Source organism: Lathamus discolor, chromosome 3 (assembly GCF_037157495.1).
Source record: "Lathamus discolor isolate bLatDis1 chromosome 3, bLatDis1.hap1, whole genome shotgun sequence".
NCBI classification, from domain to species: domain Eukaryota; kingdom Metazoa; phylum Chordata; class Aves; order Psittaciformes; family Psittacidae; genus Lathamus; species Lathamus discolor.
The window spans coordinates 26,997,602-27,017,862 of record NC_088886.1 but is presented as its reverse complement, the minus strand read 5'-3'; the positions used below and the strand labels follow the sequence as shown (position 1 = coordinate 27,017,862).

Here is a 20,261-nt window from a genome sequence, read left to right as displayed (position 1 = left end):
ATGCTGGTCTGCAGCTCACCTATGTCTTTGCCTGCCAATGACCCCTACTAATCTGGACCGAGATGTGCAGGTTAATTTCCCTGTTTGACCTCAGACATGTTCCATCAGTGTGGACCTGTCTGGTGGTCACTGGATTGTGTTTGGCCCTGGTTGCTATCATCTGGCCTGATTCTGACAAATGGATTCACTCGCAGCTTGAATCTGGATCTGCCTAGGCTTCCCTGATTGGTGGAGCTCTTGGCTGAATCTGCTGCTGTCTCTGGGCTTGCTCTGCTTGCATCACTTGGGATGGGTCCTGTTCTGCTGGCAGCATCACTGCATTTGGTTCCCTATTCCCTAGGGAGCAGCAGGCCCTTGCTGCTCTTGGACATAACCTTCCTCAAAATGTTCAGCTTCTTTCTGTGCATAGACTCCTCTGTCAGATAGACATTGGAACAGTGAAGGCTTTCAGGTATGTTATATAAAATCCCAGTTTCTCTGAAGCCACTTTGGGCTTTGCTGTTAGCAGTAACAAAGCTAGGGCTGCCTTTCAAAAAGATGCAATCCCCAAATAACCTAACCTTAGTTTAACCCTAAACAAGTAACCCTTACTGTTTCAGAGTAAGTCTTAGACAAGCAGAATTCAGTATGGGTTTTGAGTGAAGTGCAGGAGGCAGTGTTGAGCTGCTTGAAAGCAGAACATGAAGGGGCTACTTTTTGGAGCTAGCTTGGACTGGCAGCCTTCCAGACCACTTTGTATGTTGTAAATCTGGGGGCTGGAGAGAGAGAAAATACTCTTATTTTTTCCCAGACCTTCCTGAAAATGCACGAAAACATTATGCATATCATGTATTTCAGGTGAACCTCAGCAGCATCAACAGGCTTTGCTGTGGTCTCCACTTAACCACAGTTTGCTTGGTCTCAAAGCAATCAACCTGCTGTGAGAGGACCTGTCCGGGAAGAGCCTTTACTTAAGGTTGGGAGAAAAGGCAGGTGACCTGTTCTACAACCTCTGCACCAGGCATGAAACTTGGCTGCAACCAGCTGGTCTCAACTGTCAAAGACAGGATGTTATACTCTGTAGTACAGATAGGGAAGCTTCTGTGCCATTGTTTTCTTGCCTAGAGTGTTCCTAAGAATAAGATGAGAGTGGGGAATGGCAGCCCCAGCAGAGCAGTGAAAGGTTAGTGAGCTTTTAGCAGGCAAGAAAAGGGAGCTGCCCTCGCAGCACGGGTGAAGAGAGCTTCATACACGATGTCAGAAAGGCAGAAGTCATCTTGCTCCTCCTCCTCGTTAGTGACTTATTGTCTACCATGTGCCTCTATTACCTCTGACAATTTACATGCCCAACACAGTTTCCATTTTCAGTAGCCAAGTACTCTGTCACCATTGTAGACCTGGCACCATTTATCTCTTCTATGTTCTTGTTGCATCTATCTACCCCTCCAAAAATAGTGGGAATATCTTGGTGTCTCCAAGTGTGCTTCACCTAGTAGAAATCAGAGTAGAAGGGACTGAAAACCACCCTGTCCTATTCAGCCTTTATCTCTTACACATTTAATATTTTATTCTCCTCTGCTTCTTACTCGTACCCTGGAGTGAACTTGAGAAAACAAAGCACACTCCAGTCCTGTTATTTAAAGTGCCACTCAGAGGTGGTCAAATACCCTGCTGATGTGTGCTGCAACGTCCTTGACAGAGCAGCTTGACTGCAGAAAGGAATTAAAATATTGTGCACATAAGCCAGAAGAGCAGACCCTCCTTGCATCTCCCTGAGAGGAGGGAGTACATAATGGGAAGGGAGGTGTAGTTACAAAATGAGATTCTCTGTTCCTTGGGGGACTGTTAAAACAGTCAATATTTATGAAGCTTTTAGTCTGACTCATGCAATTTGCTCCCCCTTCTACGTGCTTGTCTTCGGGACTCAGCTGTTGCTTGGCATGTTACTGCCATAAAATCAGGTGCTATGATTTAACTGTATCCTTGTTTAGAGAAAAGGGAAAGGTCCAAGGCAGACTGTAAAGCAAACCAAGTTGCCACCTTACTGCAAGCAACCAAGGGAGCACACAGAGGGAAGCCTCACCAGCTCCCATCAGATGAACATTGTACTGAAGAGAAACAGTTCCTCATAGTTAAGGCAGCAGAGGGTAAGAAGTGAAAATGGCCTGGCTTTTACATTCACTGTGGGGGTTGTCAAGAAGCCACTCAACTTCCCAGAGAACAAGCCAGCTCCAAAGTATCCTGCTGGAGTGAAGGACTGAAAAAGTAATGCAGGAATGTGAAAGCGTTGAATGTGGAAGGAGGCAGCCCATGGAGAGAAAGCAGTGAGCAGTCAGTTGTGGTGCCATTCTCACCTCTGCCTCTTAATCCTGGAGGAGCTGGAGCACCTCCTCTAGACTGTCTCCCATCCCTACTGACTGGGGTTACTTGGCTGAGTTTCCTGGTGAGGATATTAAAACAATACAGGAACATTTTCTGTTTTGAAATGTGTTGTGACCTGCTGGTCTCAAAGTAATTTCCAGTGATGCTCCTGAGTGGTAAATACTGGTGTGGCTGGGTAGCGGTTAATATGATCCCTGTGCCAGGAGAGTGTTCTGAAGAGGCATTATCTGGAATGACCTAGTTATACCATCAGATTTACCCTCAGCTTGATCCCTCTCTGTTCTGACTCACCTGCTGCAAGCCCCAAGTCTGTCCTGGATAATGAGTGTGAGCACTGTCCTTGGACTTGGCAGGGACATCAAGTGTTTAGTGATGCTGTGAGGTGTCTTTGCAAGAGTAGTATCACCTACACAAGCTAGAACTCCAGTAAAGCAATGGAAGTAGGAAAGCTGAGAGTGATTCAGAGCAGAAGCCTGCCTGGTTTTCTGGAGAACCTCTTCCCTCTCCACCATTTATAGGAAATTAAAGAACAGACACTTGTGAAAATGGAAACTGAGGTAAGAAAGCAGCACATGGCCAACAAGAGGAAATTTCTAGAGCTGGGACTTGCCCTCCACAAATGTGGTTACAAACCCATCACATTGACAATAGTATCAGACTTCACCTTATTTATTCTTTCTAGAAGATGGGTATCAGTGGGCATTATCACTTTTCCTGTGGACACACAAAACCAGGAGGACCCAAAGTGGTGGTCTTGGCATGTGGCTTCTGGTAGAGCTTTGCATGGAGGGGGAAAAGTAAGAGCAACTAAGTATGAGATACATTATTTCTACTAAGTAACGGCAGGCTGTCCCAGGCAGCCTAAGCTGACCCCAGGGAGCTGATGCATCTCCCCAGTGAGGTGGATACCCTAGATGGGCCACCAGAAAGCCGTATGTGCATATCAGTGTGGCAGTTGGGATGGACTAATGAATCTGGCTTCTGGATAAAATTGCTAGGGTAGCAGGGCTGGTGCTGGGATAGCTTCTGCTGAGCTAGCACACAGGGCACTGCCTGCCTGCATGGGATTATGTATTCAGAAAGCCTATTTCCTCAGAAGCTTCGAGGCTGTCGGGGTTAGGCACTGTGTCCTACAACTGGTAAAATTCGTTGACTGCTGTACAGCTAATGTGGACTTGGCAGCTCCCAGTGTGACCTCAGAGGAATGAGCTGCCTCTTGATTTTGTTGTTGTTGCAGGTGTTAGGCTGATGATGCTCAATACTATCTGCATCAAGAACCCCTGTGAGGATCCTTTGGTGTGGTCAGCAGCCATTGTATGGGAATGAGTGTATGCACCCATCTCTGAACTTTCCCCTGAATTTTGCACACTGTGTCCTACTTTGATCAGTCACTCTCAGTAAGTCTAAATTGAGCGCAGATTGTACATATACTACTTTGGGTAACACAGCCACATAGATAAGGCTGGGTGATTTCCTGCTGAAAGTGCTAGTTGGGGCACTTTCAAGGTTGTGGAGGTCTACTCTATCTGTCAGCTTTCACGCTGTTGTTCCTCTTTCTCGCTCTTCCTTCTCTCAGTTCTCATCATCTGGCTTTTGGTTTATTAAGAAATGTTACCCTTTTTTTTTTTTTTTTTTTTTTTTTTTAAACTCTCATGACAGGTCACCCAAGAGAGGGGTACACAGATCTGAGTTGTTTTGAGGAAACTTGTGTAGACAACCGTGATCTTTGCATTTTGGAAAGCTTGTCTTCTTAACTAGCTTTTCATTTGCACCCAGGGCTTCTGACACTGTGATACTTGTGCACATGCAAAATAGTGCTTTGGGTGAACACCAGTACTTGGTGGATGTAAACCTGCATATACAAAATCATGACTCGAAATGAGGGATCCAACTGAGACTGCAGGACATACCCATTCCTCACCTTCTGGCCTGCTTGCCACCCTGCAGCTTGGGAAACAGGTGGCAGAAGTGATAAGACAGGATTCTGGTTGGTTGGTTGGTTTTGGTTTGGTTTTTTTGTGTGTGTTTGGGTTTTGGTTTTGTTTTGTTTGTTTGTTTATATATCTGTATATATCCAGAAAAGGATGGGCAGGTGGAAATCAAAATTGGTGATTTTTAGGTAGATCTAGAAATCTTTTTCAGAGTGGAATATAGCAAACTTACTGCTAAGCAAGAGCTGCTTTGACTTCAACCCTCATTACACTCCCTTTAGCAATGCTAGCGTGTTGAAGTTTCGTCCAGGTAGTTGTGACTGAATAGCTGAGAATTGGTCAAGGTGCTTCATCACTATCTGCCACATTTGTTAGGTTTCTTACACCTCCGTTGTGTGGATTTGCAGGCAGCTCCCAGCAGAACACTGGGTAAATAATATACCGTTCTGGGGGGTTCTGTTCTTCTGACATGTAAGATTAAGGAAAGATGCACAGTGAATGAGGGAAGAAGTAGCAAATGTACCACTTTTGGTATTACTTCTCGCTTTCATTGGTGAAAGAGAATTTTTGGAAGACATTTGATATCTTATTATTTTAACACTTTCACTTGGATAAAAGATCACTAAAACTACAACCCTTAAATGTATTTGTAAAATTGAGGAAAGAGATGCAGAGCTAATTTGGACCTTGCATTTTTCAGGGTAACTTACACAAACATCCATGCATGTAACAAAGCTATGAGCAGCTTCATACCTGCCTTCAGATTGTATGAGTTGTCTCTACAACTTGAAAGCCAATAAAAGCCCTTGTTCTGTAAAGACATGACTCACGATTTTCCTAGTACCCTTCATTATGTTACATGTAAGCTCAAGTTTAGTTTCCTCTTTGTTCATTCTTTGTAATCATTCTATTCATTAGCCCTCGTGTGTTCTATAATACCATAATCCTTGCAGGCTCCTACTCTCCTTGTTCTTCAGGGGGCCTGAATTCCCACAGGCACTGTTCAGCTGCCTACGGAAATTGCGCACCTGCTTCTTACTGTTCCTTGCCAATGCTATAATGTTTGCTTCCTCTCATCAGTCCCTCCTGGCACAGGATTTCAAACCTCTCTTGAAGTGTCCTAGCTTAGAAATTCAGGGAGGTTAAGAACTGAAGTGTTTGGGTTTTTTCCCAGCGTGTTTTCCCCCTACACCACCTGTCCCCCAGAAGACCCTACAGCATCCTGTAGAGTTGATAGCAAATCCTATTTGAGACCCCAAACCTTTACAGCCAGGAAATGGGGTGCTTGCAACCTTTAGGCTTCATGAATATAGAAAGGAGCTTATGCTGGTTTTTATATCAAGAATTTGACTTTGGGGAGAAAAAACAAAACCGTATGTCCCCAGCTCACATGCAAAGGAAGGTTAGTCCTCTGGCATCAGTTACCACTGATCTACAGGTTTTAGACAAGGGTTTGTGCAGCACCTGGTATCGTGAGAGACACAAACCCATTTTCCTCCCATTCCTTTTCATTGACCATTAACTGATGCACACATCTGTAGAATGTAGAATCATTATCTTCTGTGTGTATTTCTACAGCAGCCTGATCAGTTGGAAGTTAGCCTTGGCATTGTTAAGGAAACTAACAAAGACTGTTTTGTTGAAAGTTAACATCTTGATGAAGCCTAATTTATTTCACAGTTGTTGTTATCCTGTTGACCTAAAATGACAGCAGGAAACTTGAAAAGGTGCCCAGTTTATTTAAGAAGCAAGCACAAAATTATCTCTCCCTGCCTACAGAAAGAGCTTGGCAGCATAAGGCACTCCTTACTCCTGGTCCTAATGCTCTGCCTTGCAGCTCCTGCCCCTAACAGCTCACCATGGCTTTTCTGAAGGTCAGTCGAGACCATGTGGCTTTTGTCTTTTTTTAACAGCTCCAGCCTCTGCTTTGCACATCTCACAAGTGTTTTCAATGCTGTGAGAGCTGGGAAGTGCTGTGTAGTGCACCAGCATGACAATCTGCATACACACCAGGAGTGATGTGTTTTGGGGGCAGGATAAGACATGTGGGGGCAGGTAGGTTAAGTAGCTAGTCCTGAGGATCCCTGGGGCTTAAGACTTGTGTGGAGGCACAGTCCCAGCTGCAGCGTCATCTCTGAGCCCCTGTCCATAGCTGTCTGCTGAAGCTCACTGGTCATGGTGTGCTGGGTACATGGAGTTTGTCAATGGAGAATAGCTCCTGGAAAGCACAAACAAGGCACACAAAGGTAGGACAAGGGTCCAGAGTCACAGCCTGCAGCAAAGGGAAGTCCCCCTGGATATAAGGAGAAAAATCACAGTAAGTAAAGAATGGAACAGAAGCTCAGAGAGGTGGTATGATGTCTAGTCCTGGAGATTTTCAAAACTCACCTGGGCAAGGCACTGAGCAAACTCATCAGATTTTGAAGCCTGTCCTGCTTTGAGCAGGGATTGAGAATAGAGTCCTGCAAATTTCCTCCTGATTAAAGTTACTCTGTGAAAGAAGAGTTAAAGGTGTGTGCCATGTACTTCAACTTCCCAGTTGCTTTGGTCCTGTGAAATTATATGGGTTTGTCTTTCAACAGAAGCTCCTGTGAGATTAAGTACCTGCTTTTATGAAAGATCGAAGTGTCATCTTGTTATCTTAAAGTGTTCAATTATGCCAGCTTTATTTGAATTCATCTGCCCATTGTAACATATACCATTTGTCAAGCTAGATGCTGTACAATTTGCGCAGAAAAAGCTGATGTCAGTCTAGCAGAACAAAAACCTCCCATGCTGCTTAGAAGCAGCTTTTAGACACAAGTGACAGATGGGAGGGCAATTTGAGATCCACCACAATAAGATACCTTCTGGGAGCATAAGATGTCACAATGCTGCAGTGCTAGCATTACATCAGCAACTCGTTCCCTAGAGCCTGTTTAACTCCCTCATCTTCATTCCTGCTGTGGTCAGTTTTGGGTTTTGTAGCTGTCTTTGAAACTTTCTGCAATCTTCAAGTGATTTGTGCCATCTTCCAATCTCAGAAACATCTCAAAAATCTAGCCAAGATAAGAGGGAAATCCAGTGTCAAGAATGCAAAGAAAAGACTTTGGTGTGTAGGATGCTGTCTTAGGGAAAAATGCTGTTCACTGTTTTTGCTTGTGTTACCCCTCCCAAAAGACTGTTCCAACCTTTCTGTGCTATGACAGCTAGAGATGTTTCCCTCACTTCCAGCCAATAAAATAATGCGATTTACACTGTCTCCCTGTATTTTCCTTGGATTGTGGCAGAGCTCACCGTCCAGCTGCTATCACTGAGCTTTAGCAGATCTTGCAAGAACAAATAAACTTGCATGATTAAGGGAACCAAAGGAAGGCATGAGGTGCTACATGATTTATGTAGTAGAAACCTGAACCCAGGAACCTCACACACTGCTCTGCTATGACCCTGAGAATGAGGTACCAGATCCGTCTTTAGTGAAGCTGCACATATCTAGGAGGAGCACAGCTCTCTCTTAACAGCCAGTCACATCAGACCAACACAGTATCTCTTAATGCAGTACAGGTTATGACTAATTTATGTTGCTGGATTTGACCCTAGCCAGACAAATTAATGACAGAAATTCATTACTGAAGACTAGAGCAAATAGTCGCATGCATAGAGTAAAACACATGATCACCAAGATACACAGCTTAAGAGTTGTGTTCATAAATGTAGAGTCAAAGTGGGTTCTGTCGCATTAAAGCTGCTGCATTAATGTGATCACCTTATGCTTTCAGCTTCTGCTGCTTTGTACTGAATACCTTATACTAAGAGAAGGGCAGGAGAAAACCATATTCCAGTTTTAGAAAGCTGTGACCTGTGTCAGATCAGTACATTCTGTGCCACTTCTGAATATTCCTGGTTGCTTGGCCTCTTTTTTTGTCCTCTCTTTTGTCCACTAAGTAATGCTTACTCAGCAGTCAAAAAGCTTGATTAGTAAAAGGTGAAGGATGGCCAGAGGAATAGACTGAATTTGGAACATACTGAGTTCAAATTTAGGAGAAACCAGAAATGGACTTTTAGACTCTTCCTTGTTATGGAGCTGGCTGCAACCATGGGGATTATTTGCAAGCTGTCTGGTTGTATCACTTGTGTGAATAGCAGGGGATTTAGAAGGAGGAGCTGGGTCTGTGACAGGAGATAATCTGTGTAAACTGCCCCTTGGAGGGACAAAACCCCATGACCAGCTCCCACATGTATGGTCACAGCGAGTACCTTGTAGCAGGGGTCATCCTGGGCAATACTCACCTCTCAGGAAATGGGTATAGCGGCCTTCTAGGCAGAGGGCTTGTCAGCTCTCAGTGTACGTCAGAACACAGAGAAGTGTGCTAGGTGTGAGTAACTGAGAGGAGATCATAAATACAGATAGTTCAGTGACTTTTTCTGTGGAAAAGGCTGAGTAGGTGATGGAACAGTAAAGGCAGTAAGGTTAAAGACATAGTCTGTGCATACCAGCTTTGAAGATGATGAAATATTGTCTGAAAGGAGCAGAATTAAGGCCTAACTGTTTCTGAGTTTTTGGAAAACAGGACCAAAAAGTTCTGGAATAGTACAAGGCTAACCCTCTGGAGATGGATGCTTTTTTTTTTTTTTTTTTTTTTTTTTTTTTTTTGCAGTCAGTTTCTTCCATGTTTTTATTTTTTAGTAAAATTTATGTTTTATTTGCCATTTTTTTTTCTGAGATCTGATATCCGACTATGTCTCCCTCTCACCTCTTGTCCTAGTCGCCTAGGAGCTCCCTGGAGCCTGTTGAAGAGAGGGAGCAGGAGAAGGGCTCTCCCTCATCCATATGTGCTGTGCTCACCATGGTGTAGGGCCCACAGGATATTAGAATAGAAGCTGGAGGCCACTCATTTCAAATGTGGTAATACTGACTTTGTCTGCTGCTTGTATACTCGGGATATATGTTTATTTATGATTAAAACACTAAACAGTTGACATGAGTGTTTGGTTGTACTGAATGGAGAAATTCTGACATCCCTAAACCCCAAATCCTCTTCCTTTTATCTCCTCCTGTTAGTCCAGAGGACATCATCTTACGCTGTTTTGTTGGTTTTTTTTTTTTTTTTTTTGCTGCTGGAAAACAAAGGTGGACTGCAAGTGTGAGTCCTTTCCATCTCTGTGGAAGGCTGGCTCTAACCCTTACGCGGCAGTGTGCTATTAGGGTCCAAAGGCCTCTCAAGGTGCCCCTTGGCCAGAAATCTCTTGTCTGCACTGCTTTCCTCCAGATGTGCCCATCGCGACAAACTCATATTGTCCCCCTTGCTTCCTCTCCCTGAAGGGGTCAGGCTAGCCTCTGGGCAGTTGGCTCGGCTGAAGGCACGTTTTAGGCTCCCAGGCCGGCGGCACACATGCGGGTACTGGGGACGGATGCCTTTGGGATGTGGAAGAAGGGGAAGAGACCCCGCGTCCGGCACGGCAGAGCGCGGGGGACCCGAGCTGTCCGAGCGGTTTGAAAAGCCGCTCCGACGGCAGTCGGGGATCCCCCGTCGAAAGAAAATAAAGCAAACCAAACGCGCCCGGCGGCCGCCCGTCCCGCTGGAGAAAGGAAGGTGGGCAAGCCGGGACGCAGCCGGCCAGCTGCCGGGAAGGGGGGCCGAGGGGCGGTGAGCGATGGCCCCGCCCCACCCCGGCGCTTTCTGTCCCCTCCGCCGCGCCGTACGGCCGGGCGCTCTGTCTCCATCCGCTGCCAACTTTGTACCGCGGGGCGCGGGCGGGATCGCCGCGGCCGTGCCCTCACCTCACCCGGGAGGCGAGGGACCACCCCACAATGGCAGGGATCGGCATCGACCACTCCAAGCTGCCCGGAGTCAAGGAAGGTAGGGGTGACCCGCTGCGAGGGAGCGCAAAGCCCGGCCCCGGCGGACTGGACGGGACGGGGCGGTTTCGGTGGAAGAACGGGATAAACTGTTTTGCAACAAAACCTGATTTTGCGTTTTCCGTCTGCTCCCCGTGGAGCCGGGTCAGCGGGGCGGGAATGCGGTGACACGGTTGCAGGGGCCCTTCGGGATTTGCGGGACCCGTCCCGCTTTCCCGTGAGTTGTCCTCAGTGGCTGCGTGGGTCGGAGGGCGGGCGGGGAAGGAGCAGCGTTAGCTTGATGGAGAGCCGCTGGCGTCCGGCGGGCCCGGCTCCCGTCCTCGGGCAGGGAAGGGCCGCCCCTCCGCGGGAGAAGGCGAGGAGCGGCGGGGGGAGGGGGCCAGCCCTTTGTCTGCGCCGAGGCTGCCGCCGGCGCTTCGCTTTCGTTCCCCGTGCCGCGCCCGGCCAGCGGGCGGGAGTCGGGCCGAGCTAGGAGCGTAGCCCGGTGCTCTCCCGTGGGAGGTGAGCCGTGCTGTGAAAGAGCCGGGCGACCCTGCGGGTACCGGCATGCAGACGTGTAACTCACAGTTACTGCTGGGCTGTGCGTGGGGATTCCACTTGCGGCTTTGAAACTGGGAACAGAACTGCGAATATCCACGAATTTGGTGGTTTGAGGAGGGCTGGGGTTGTCGGGGACCTGGTTAAAAATACTTTAGCCTGCGGGGCTTTTGTGAAGACAATGCCTCAGGCGCTGAGTTTTGGAGTACCAAGCAGCCTCCTCCACCCAGCAAGAACCCCTGCGCTCTTGGGTCGCGCAGGGGAAGGTTGGGCTGCAAGCAGCCCTGCTCACTTTCTGGGTCTCAGGCCACAGTGGCTGACTTTTTAGCCTGGGCTCAGATCCACCTTCAGTCGGGCCACACGGGCCTCAGCTTCCCTATTAGCAGAGTACCTGCTTCACATGTGTGCCTTTAAGATTAATTAAAGGTGCCCTGGAGCTGCTTTACGTTTAGAAAGCTTTGTACGAGGTAGAGTCTGTTCTTTCTGACAGTGGCGTAAATCTGCAGAAGCTCTGTCAAAATCAAGTTAGTTTAGATTTACGCTGTAGTGGTAGTGGAAAACATTATGTTCCTGTCGAAATACAACTAAAATGCCTTAATTTGTTTTCCTTGCCACTGGCCATTTGTTTTCCTCTTTGTAAATTTCGGTTTGTAGAGAATAACAAATGTGAATTTCGTGATTCAGCTAGTTGAAAGGCATATGTCTGTCCAGGAAGCTGGAAGTCCCTTTTGACCTCTTGTCATCCTTTAATGCTTCACTTCTTATTGCTACTGAAAGAAAAGCAATATTGGTGTTCTGAAGTTTTAGAGGTTAATGTTGCTCCTATTAAGTCATTAGCAAAATTGTTACTAGTCATTTTAACATGGCCAAGGTCTCATTCCTAGAGTCTGTCCACACATGGTTATTTGAGAAAATTAATCCAGTTAACATTTCCAATGGGTTGATTAAAGTGAATTAAATCCCTGTGTAGATGCTCTTATTCAGAATTTAAGTAGCCTTGATTTGATTTCTCTTGATTAATTTTTGACATGGACAGAGCTAAGGGGTTACTTATGTGCTGAATGAAAGTATGTTTACAGGGTTGCAATGTAGCTCAACCAGCCCTTGCTAAGTTTGCACCCATGGTTAGCATGGATTAAGTTTCAAGAATGTCCTGGTATGACAACCTGTTGTTACTCAATAGCAGTTGAATGAAAGTAACATCCCAGAGCTGCTCCGGTATGCAAGGCTGATGAGGCCTGAGCCATGTTCTGCAAAGCCTCAGGCATGTTTCACACTTTTAGTTTAGTGACATCATTTGTTTTTATTGTGGAAAGTGTTGAAACCAAGGTATGCTTTGAATTAGACCTTTTCATGCCCGGTGTTAATGCCAGCCGAGAAAAGAAATGCATCACCTTACATACCTAGGGAAATATTTACTGTTCCTGTTAGAGAAATCACTGTTGATCCGTAGGAAAAAACATTCCCTTTATTCATTTCGAGTAAAGGTCAGCTTAGTCATTCATTAACAGTGAAGAACTTTGTTTTGTTTTGAGTACTTTGTTCTTCACCAGCCCTCCTTTGGACGGGAAGATGGTGTATCTAGGTTCTTCCTCCCTGGCTATAGGTGGTGAGACAGGCTCATCCTCCTCTTCTGGTGTGGTCTCAAAAACTTTTCTACAAGTGCAGTCATTTCTGTGCAATAATAGCTGTGAAAATCTGGTAACTGTAGCTAGGTGTTACAGGAAGTCTTGCTTCTTTTGTTTACTTTCTTTTTTTATCTTTAAAAGCATTTATATTAGCCAAAGGCCTGATACAGATGGCATTTTGCCTTTGAAAACTGCTTCAGCTGGTCCAGTTTATTTTGTGGGTGGGGGTTTACTGATGTAAAATACACCCTCAAAACACTTTTTCTAGTATAAACTAGACCTTGGGGCTGCAGCCTAGCGTTACAGAGCCATTTTTCCTGGAGCAGTAAAGTGGATGTTCTGACCACTGTGGTCAGTAAAGCTCTTGTAAGTTATTTGCTGAAGGTTTTGGTGTTAGTTGCAATCTGTGGGCTGAGTTCTTCTGCCTGTATTTCTGTGCGACTCTCAAGTGTCTGTGACATTTTCTCTTCACAAAGCAGCATTTGCTCTATGCTCTTTTGACCCCTCCGCCAGGGGATTGTTCAGCTCTGTGTGTGTAGGTCATTTTTACTAGAGGTCTCATTTGTAAGCCTTTTGTGGGCAAAAGCATCCTAGAGATATTATTTCAGTTAGTTAACTTATAAAGCAAATAAAAGAAACTAGCTTGGATTCTGATAACCTCTAACTGTGTCTCATCTTTTGTGATTTGATGCATTACTAGCAGCTAAAACTGCAAAGGGCTACACCCCCTCCTTGGCTGCTTGTTTTAAATGAACCCTTCAGTGCAGCTGCCCATGCCATCTCAGTGCTGTGTATTGCGTCTTGGACCTGGGAGGCATCTCTGCCTGCTGGATGTGCCTGTGGTCCCATCTGTTGTTCCTGCCTTTGCCAAAGGGCTGAGGTCTGTGGCAATTGCTTTGCAAAGGGGATCCTGTCTGCTAAGACTGAGGCTTAGTCTCTCATCCCATGCAGTATCTAAGAGCCATCCGTTGTTAGCAGTGGCAGATAAAACCCAGGTAAGGGGCTCCTCACCAGGGCTCCTGATTTTCCTGCTGGTTTGCATCCTTTGTGAGGAGAGAGAAGGGAGGAGTCTGGTGAGGAGAGGCCCTGAGCAATACCCCAGCACTAGATGGTTCTTTGAAGTGTGAAAAATTAGTGGCTTAAGTGATTTTATTTGAGTCTATTTTTGATAGTGCTACAAAGTCATTACATCTGTGCCAATCATTAGTGCCAACCATGCTGCACTGCTGTCTCTTGAGTTCCAACCTTGACAGAAGCTGCTTGTGCCACCCATGCTCAGAGATACAGGGCAGCAATGCTCACACTGCAGTTTTAGCTCTTCATTAAACAGCAAATTTGACTTTCTGAAGCTCCTGAGCTGTATGTTTAATGCTGCTAGTTGTAGTCTGCTGCCAGAGAGGCCAATTTCACAAATGTGGTAGTAAAAGATATACCTCTGACTGCAGTCTTAGGGAAACAGGAAGGGCTTGAATCTTTATTTTCTGTCTTGGCAAGGCGCTCTCTGGGTCAGGCAGCCTGGCTGGCTCTTTTTTGCCTTAACATAAATTGAATAAAAGTTTGCTGTAAGCATCAGTCTTCCTTTTCCTCCCAACAACAGCACCTTCCCTCTGACCTCTGCAGCTTAACATAATCTTTGCTGAGACTCCTGTAATAGAAACCTGGCTGCTGACTTTCCAAGTGACTGGGGAGTGGCAGCTCTGAGGTGCAGTGTCTCAGGCTCCCATGGAACAGACTGATGTTATTGGCTTATATTGGGACTTTTGGTGCCTGTGTATGCTCAGTGACACAACAGTGGACAAGAGAAACTTGATGTCTGTCAGAGGTGGAAGTGGGTTCAGAAAGTGTTGATGGCTGGCATAGTGTCTGATGAAGAGGGATTCTGCTTTGAGATTTCTTGGGGGCTGATGTTGAGGGATGAGGTGTCAGCTGTACTCATGTGGAGGAAGGGTTGGCCTTTAGCTGGATTAGTATAATCACGGCAACAATTTTGAAAGCAGCTGAGGGTCAGCCCAGTCACTGTGAAACCACCTGCCCTGTGCCCTTTGGCTCCAGCTGAGGTTTTTGCTTGCAGCATGTTTTGCCTATCATGGTTTTCTGCTTTATGACTTCCTCAGAGAAGGGCTCTGAAAAATTCAGGCAAGCTGGATGGCTCAAGGGCAACAGTGAGGTGGAGAGTGATGGGACATAGACACGGGTCACTGGTTCACATCCAGCTCTTCTGAGTAACAGGAGGTCTGCTTTTGCAGCATGCATGAATTCAGTAGCTGAGGCTGTGATACTCATTTCACTTCTACTTCAAGCTGGGTGAAAGTTTTATTATGCATTCAGTTGTTCTGGGTCTGCAGTGCTTGGCAGAGGAGATGGGCAGGTTTAGAGCATTTCATACTCTTGGCTCCAAAATGTAACTGAGCAAGTAGGTCTCCTTCCTTCCTCTTTAAATCCTTAGCACTTGTCCTCTGCAAACTGCCATGGAGGTTGTATTGAAGCAGAAAGATTGCCCAAAAAAGCAGTCTTTGGCAGAGAGGAGCTTCCAAACTCATGTTGATGCCTTCTGCAGAGACATTTCCTTAGTTACTGACAAGTTTTTGGACTGGGATGAGAGGGGGCACAGTCTGTTTTGCCCTGATTCCTGGGGATGCAGGGAAGGGGGCTTCCCCCATCTGTGGTGCAAGGACATTGGCCATCACCCATTGCTGCTGTCCAGGTAATGATTCCAGCTGAGTGGTGTGTTGAAGATGGCATTGTGTTTGCTGTGCCCACTGGCCTCTGATTAATCTTTCATTTCTGGTGACCATGAACGACATCGGAGGGTGTGTACGTGCCAGGCAGGAGTTGGAGTTGGCTGCTGCGAGAAGCCCAGGATGCCAGTTGTGCACTCACTTCTGATAGGGCTGTGAAGAGAGCAGGAGAATGCAGCATCGCACTGCATGTGTAAGAGATGCAAGGCAGGGCTGTTGTGAACCTTGCATTGAGCAATGGAGACCAGTTAGGCCTGGGTGCTCGTAAAATCTATCCTGTAACCCCAGGCACCTTGTGAATTAAGTTGAGCAGAGGTATTGCTTTCCCTGGGGAGAAAGGTGTGGATGAAAGCCTGCTGAGAAGCCTGACACAGCCCTTCTGCCCCTCCCCAAGGATTTTGTGTCGGGCTTCAGAAGCCCAACTGATGGTTATTTTAATTGCATGCTAACCATGGTTGCCACCACAATGCTCTGTCAGCCAAATAAAAATAGTGAGAGCTTTTTGACTCAGGTCTGGCTTGGTGGTAGTTTGGTCTGTGCACTCTTGACAGTGTTGCCTGTGGTGAGTGCTCTTTAGGACAGAAAGCCGAAGCGGGTTTGCAAGTGAGTCAGTCATCTTCACTTCTCTTTCCAAAGGAGGTATAAAAAGCTGTGTGCAGTAAAACTTTGAGTTCTTGTGTGCATATGGGTATAGTTTGTTCTTTTCCCAGCCCTTCTGCTGAACCAGGACTCAGTGGCTGGGGGAATCGACTTAAGAGGAAATGTTACATGGGCTCAATATGTGGTGTTCAGTAAGTGATGACAAGGGCAAAGAGGACACAAATGAGCAAATAGTTGAAGGCACTGGGAGACAGGCATATGTTAAGGACAATGCTGACCTGAGAAGTAATGGGACAAAAGGGAGGAAGGAAGTTTATGCAAACAGCAGTATTTCCTGGCAGGGAGAGATGTTGGGTTTCTTTCTTTCTTTCTTTCTTTCTTTCTGCAGAAACCTCTCCAAAAGACATGGTGAGTACAGCTTTGGCCTCTTACAGTCAGACAGGAAAAGAGGCTTGAGTGTGCCCTGTCAGGGAATGTTCCTTGCAGAATTACTGTCATCACTGACCTAGTATGTAGGCTGGGGGAGTTCTAGCCTGGATTGGGCATCCCCAGCATTGGTCTCTCCCCTCTGCACAGTGGAATAGCTTTGCACTGCAAAAGTGCCTAAGCTTATCTCTCATATGTCTGTTACGGATATGGCAGACGTTACTTGTGAGATCCTGGTGGGAAGAATTTTTTTCTCCCTCTGTTCTGAAGTTAGCTGTATTATTGGGGTGCTGGCTGGTGGGATGGCGGGGGGGATTTATGTTCTGAATTCACCAGTGCCTCCTGGAGCCTTTGGCAGGGCTGCTGGAAGTGGTGGAAGATAGCAGGGAAAGACCTGGGAATTTTCCAAGCCGCCAGGGTGTTGCCTGTTTTTGTGGCATGCAGAGAGCATTGCTTTTTCACAGGACTGTGCTCTCCTGCAGGCGATTCGGTCGGCGCGCCAGGTTTCCGAAGGAAGCTGGTGCTGGGAAGAGGCAGGGCTCTCCTGATCTTATTTGTAGTGCTGGAGGGACTGGGTCCTTGGCTAGGGCTTCACAGCCCTGCCTGCATTCCTCACATCCCTGATCCAAGATGGAAAAGGCAGGTTTGCCTGGAGCTCTGATTGCAGTGCTCAGTTACCTGGTACTCCAGGCTGTTGGCATTGCCCAGAGCATCAGTTTTGGCCATGTAACAGGTGAACATGTTAGGTGAACTTTGTTTGTTTGTTTGTTTTTTATTTTAAGAAACTGTGAGAATATAATATCACCTGAAGGTGATTTACCTCCCAAAGCAAAAATCTTACTTCTGACTGACTTGGACCTCATTTTGTGATCTCAGAAAGTAGACTTTTAAAAGGCTGCTAGCCTGCTGCATCTTCCTTGTGCTTTGAAATGCACATGAGCTGTGGGCACACATGCCACAAAATGGTTTGCTCCAGGTTGATGCTGGGATTTCTGCCTCCTTGCCCATCTGGCCCTGGAGTCCAGGGACTTAGTTTTACTGTCTAATGCCCCTGTTTTAAATCTGTAGTTGCTCTGAGGGCAGCCTGCCAATGCAAGGCTGTGACAGGAAAGGGGGACATGGATTGTTACTTCTGCAACTTTACTGATTTGTGACTCTTGTAGATGGATGTGAAGGTTTGTCTGATCTGGGGCCAGCTTTGGTACTTTGTGTTCTCCAGAGCTGACTAATAAACCTGGAGAACTTAAATGGAGGAAGTGCGGGGTGGGGAAAAGAAGAGAGTACCCTTGAGGAGCTGGCAGAACAAAGAAAAGGGGTTTTGAAACGAAGCAGAGCATCCTCAGTTGGTTAGGTAGAGGAAGGTTGTTCTCACAGAGCAGATTTGCAGTGCTGGCAGCAGCTGAACAGGTGGCAGACAGGAGTCCTAGAAGCTGCCTTTCTAGGAAAAAGGAAGCTGGTGGAAACGGCAAGAATCAGAGCTTGTTGCTGGATCAGTTCAGACATCCCCAGCTTCAAATGCAGCAGCTGGCCACGTTTCCAGCACGCTTGGGAGGCTGCTCTGAGGCCCATTCTGTTGGAGCTTTGCTTCTCTTGGTATCTCATCTGGATGAATCAAACCTAGTTTGTTCATGTGTGCACTGATGTTGTGGTCGATCTTTCCAGCTGCAGCTCTGGTTTAGCTACTAGCCTCAGACTAGGCTTGGTTTTTCACCCGAAGGCTGAAAACAAAGCGGCACCTCTGAGGGAGTCTTTCTTTGGCTTGTTCTCCCCAGAGATGATTGTTCCTCCATATGACTGTGGGTCTCTGTGGTGTAAAACCACACTGTGAGGCTGTGAGAGGAGCTGGAACCTTTTTTTGTTTTGGAGCTTGGCGCCTTCTGCATGGGCATGAGCACCATTCAGCCTTTCTTAAACAGTCATCAGACTGAGTCAGTGTGTGAACTTGTATCAGAGGGGCATTGAGAGCTCCCTTTCTGAATCCCATGTATTTTGCTACATTATCTTTTAGGATTAAGCTGGAGGAGAAGCCTGAGAGAGCTGACACTTTGAATTATCTCCATTCCCAGCTGCCAGCCTGCCTCTCTGGAGCTGCTGTGTGAGCTTATTCACCACAGGCTGAAACTGAGGGCTTTAGAAATGCTAGTGAAGCATCCAGGGTGCCATGGCTCCTGAAAGCCATCCTGAACCACAAAGTAGACCTGCCAGCTCTCTGCAGAGAAACTACTGAATTGAGCAAGGGATTTAGGTTTATATTTAGCAGAGAACAGAAGTTTTGGGAAATTCAGCATGTCCTTCTAAGAGCTCTGTAGTGTAAAATTGCCTAAAATGCTGAAATAAAAGTTGAAATTAACAGATCAAAGCACAACATGGTGATCATCATTGAGATGGGTATGGGGGAAGGGAGCCTGTATAGTGCAAATCTCTTGAGATGTAAACTCCATGCTTGAGCAGTTCTCTGAGTGGGTGGCTGTTTTGAGTTGTGCAGGAAAGGAAACTGTTCTTCTTTCCCCCCTCATTTACACCAGTTTAAATGAGTGGTGTTGGGCGTAAAACTAAAACTGTCCTGACATCCTGTCTGCAAAAGAAACAAAGTCTCCAGAAAAGGACAGTGTCATATGATCTATGGGATGCTGCTGAAGGCATGGTTTACAGCTACAGTAGTGCTCATGGGGACACCTGTGAGCCAGGGGTTTTAACTTCTCCTGAAGTTAAACCTAAAGTTTAACTGCCTGAAGGTAACTCCTGTTCCTCTCTCTAGTGACTTTTTTGGCACTTTGCCTTTGGGCAAAGTGAGGGTAAGCCAAACATGTTGGAGGCAGTGGTGTTTATTTTCCTGCGATCCATGGCTGGGAGGGAGTGGTGAAAGTTGACTGCTAGGAAAACTCCCTGTCTTTGTTTTCGGTTGTTCATTTTGTACATTTGGTGTTAGCTGAGTTAGTTGAAGCTGTGTCAGATGCTGGAAAGGATGAACTACACAAGCAACTTTCTTTATAATTGATTATTAAGATTAACTTCCTCTACACACAGACCCAGTTATGTATCAGATACTGTGAGTGACATACATGCTTGGCTGCCTGTGGTCTGGCAGCCAAGTCAACAATGACTCCTACACCTGGGCTGGAGCAATCCCAGGCACAGCTACAGGCTGGGCAGAGAAGAGATTCAGAGCAGCCCTGTGGAGAAGGACTTGGGGGTGCTGGTCGATGAGAAAATGAAATGAGCCGGCTTCAGTGTGCGCTCGCAGCCCAGAAAGCCAACCGTATCCTGGGCTGCATCAAAAGGAGCGTGACCAGCAGGTCGAAGGAGGTGATCCTGCCCCTCTACTCTGCTCTTGTGAGACCTCACCTGGAGTATTGTGTGCAGTTCTGGTGTCCTCAACATAAAAAGGGCATGGAACTGTTGGAACAAGTCCAGAGGAGAGCCACAAGGATGATCAGGGGACTGGAGCGCCTCCCGTAAGAAGATAGGCTGAGAAGGTTGGGGCTGTTCAGCCTGGAGAAGAGAAGGCTGCGTGGGGACCTAATAGCAGCCTTCCAGTATCTGAAGGGGGGCTATAGGGATGCTGGGGAGGGACTCTTCATCAGGGACTGTAGTGACAGGACAAGGGGTAACAGGTTCAAACTTAAACAGGGGAAGTTTAGATTGGATGTGAGGAAGAAATTCTTTACTGTGAGGGTGGTGAGGCACTGGAATGGGTTGCCCAAGGAAGCTGTGAATGCTCCATCACTGGCAGTGTTCAAGGCCACATTGGACAGAGCCCTGGGTGACATGGTTTAGTGTGAGGTGTCCCTGCCCATGGCAGGGGGGTTGGAGCTAGATGATCTTAAGGTCCTTTCAAACCCTGACTATTCTATAACTCTGTGACTCGGCTGGTTTTCAAACTAGCCGAGCCATATCTGACCAGTATATCTACCTTGAGGTTTTTATACCTGTCCACATGGATGTTGCTGATGGGTGCACAGTGCAGCGGCTGAGCTCACCAGTGACTGTTTGGGTCTAGGCAGTCCTGTACAGGCTGATGGACACCAGGTCACACAAGAAAGCTACAGAGATACTAGTTTTATGAGCCTGACAGGTAATTTATTACAGACATTAGCATATCGTGGCTTCTACACCTGATTTAAAGTGGGAAAATACTGTATATATTCAACTCCTCAATGCACAGGCATTTCTGGAATAGGAGGCAGCAGCTGTAGCAGCA

The 20,261-nt window shown here is 46.7% G+C and overlaps 1 protein-coding gene and 2 long non-coding RNA genes across 4 annotated transcripts in view; 2 read left to right on the top strand and 1 right to left on the bottom strand.

Annotated features, from left to right (window-relative positions):
* On the top strand, positions 1-3,819 carry LOC136010884 (uncharacterized). Its single transcript, XR_010611046.1, has 3 exons — positions 1-70; positions 341-451; positions 838-3,819. It is a non-coding gene; the product is annotated as an uncharacterized LOC136010884 (long non-coding RNA).
* Positions 3,820-9,357: 5,538 nt separating this feature from the next.
* Positions 9,358-10,589, bottom strand: LOC136011827 (uncharacterized). Its single transcript, XR_010611478.1, has 2 exons — positions 10,238-10,589; positions 9,358-9,687 (listed from the first exon to the last, which is right to left on the bottom strand). It is a non-coding gene; the product is annotated as an uncharacterized LOC136011827 (long non-coding RNA).
* Positions 9,792-20,261, top strand: part of CCDC50 (coiled-coil domain containing 50) — a 43,968-nt gene continuing 33,498 nt past the window's right edge. Inside the window, exon 1 of one of the 2 annotated variants that reach the window (XM_065674241.1) lies at positions 9,792-10,132. In XM_065674241.1, coding sequence (XP_065530313.1) covers positions 10,084-10,132 — 49 coding nt within the window. In that variant the 5' untranslated portion in view covers positions 9,792-10,083. The remainder of the gene's footprint in view (positions 10,133-20,261) is intronic. The other variant, XM_065674242.1, reaches the window with a different exon arrangement.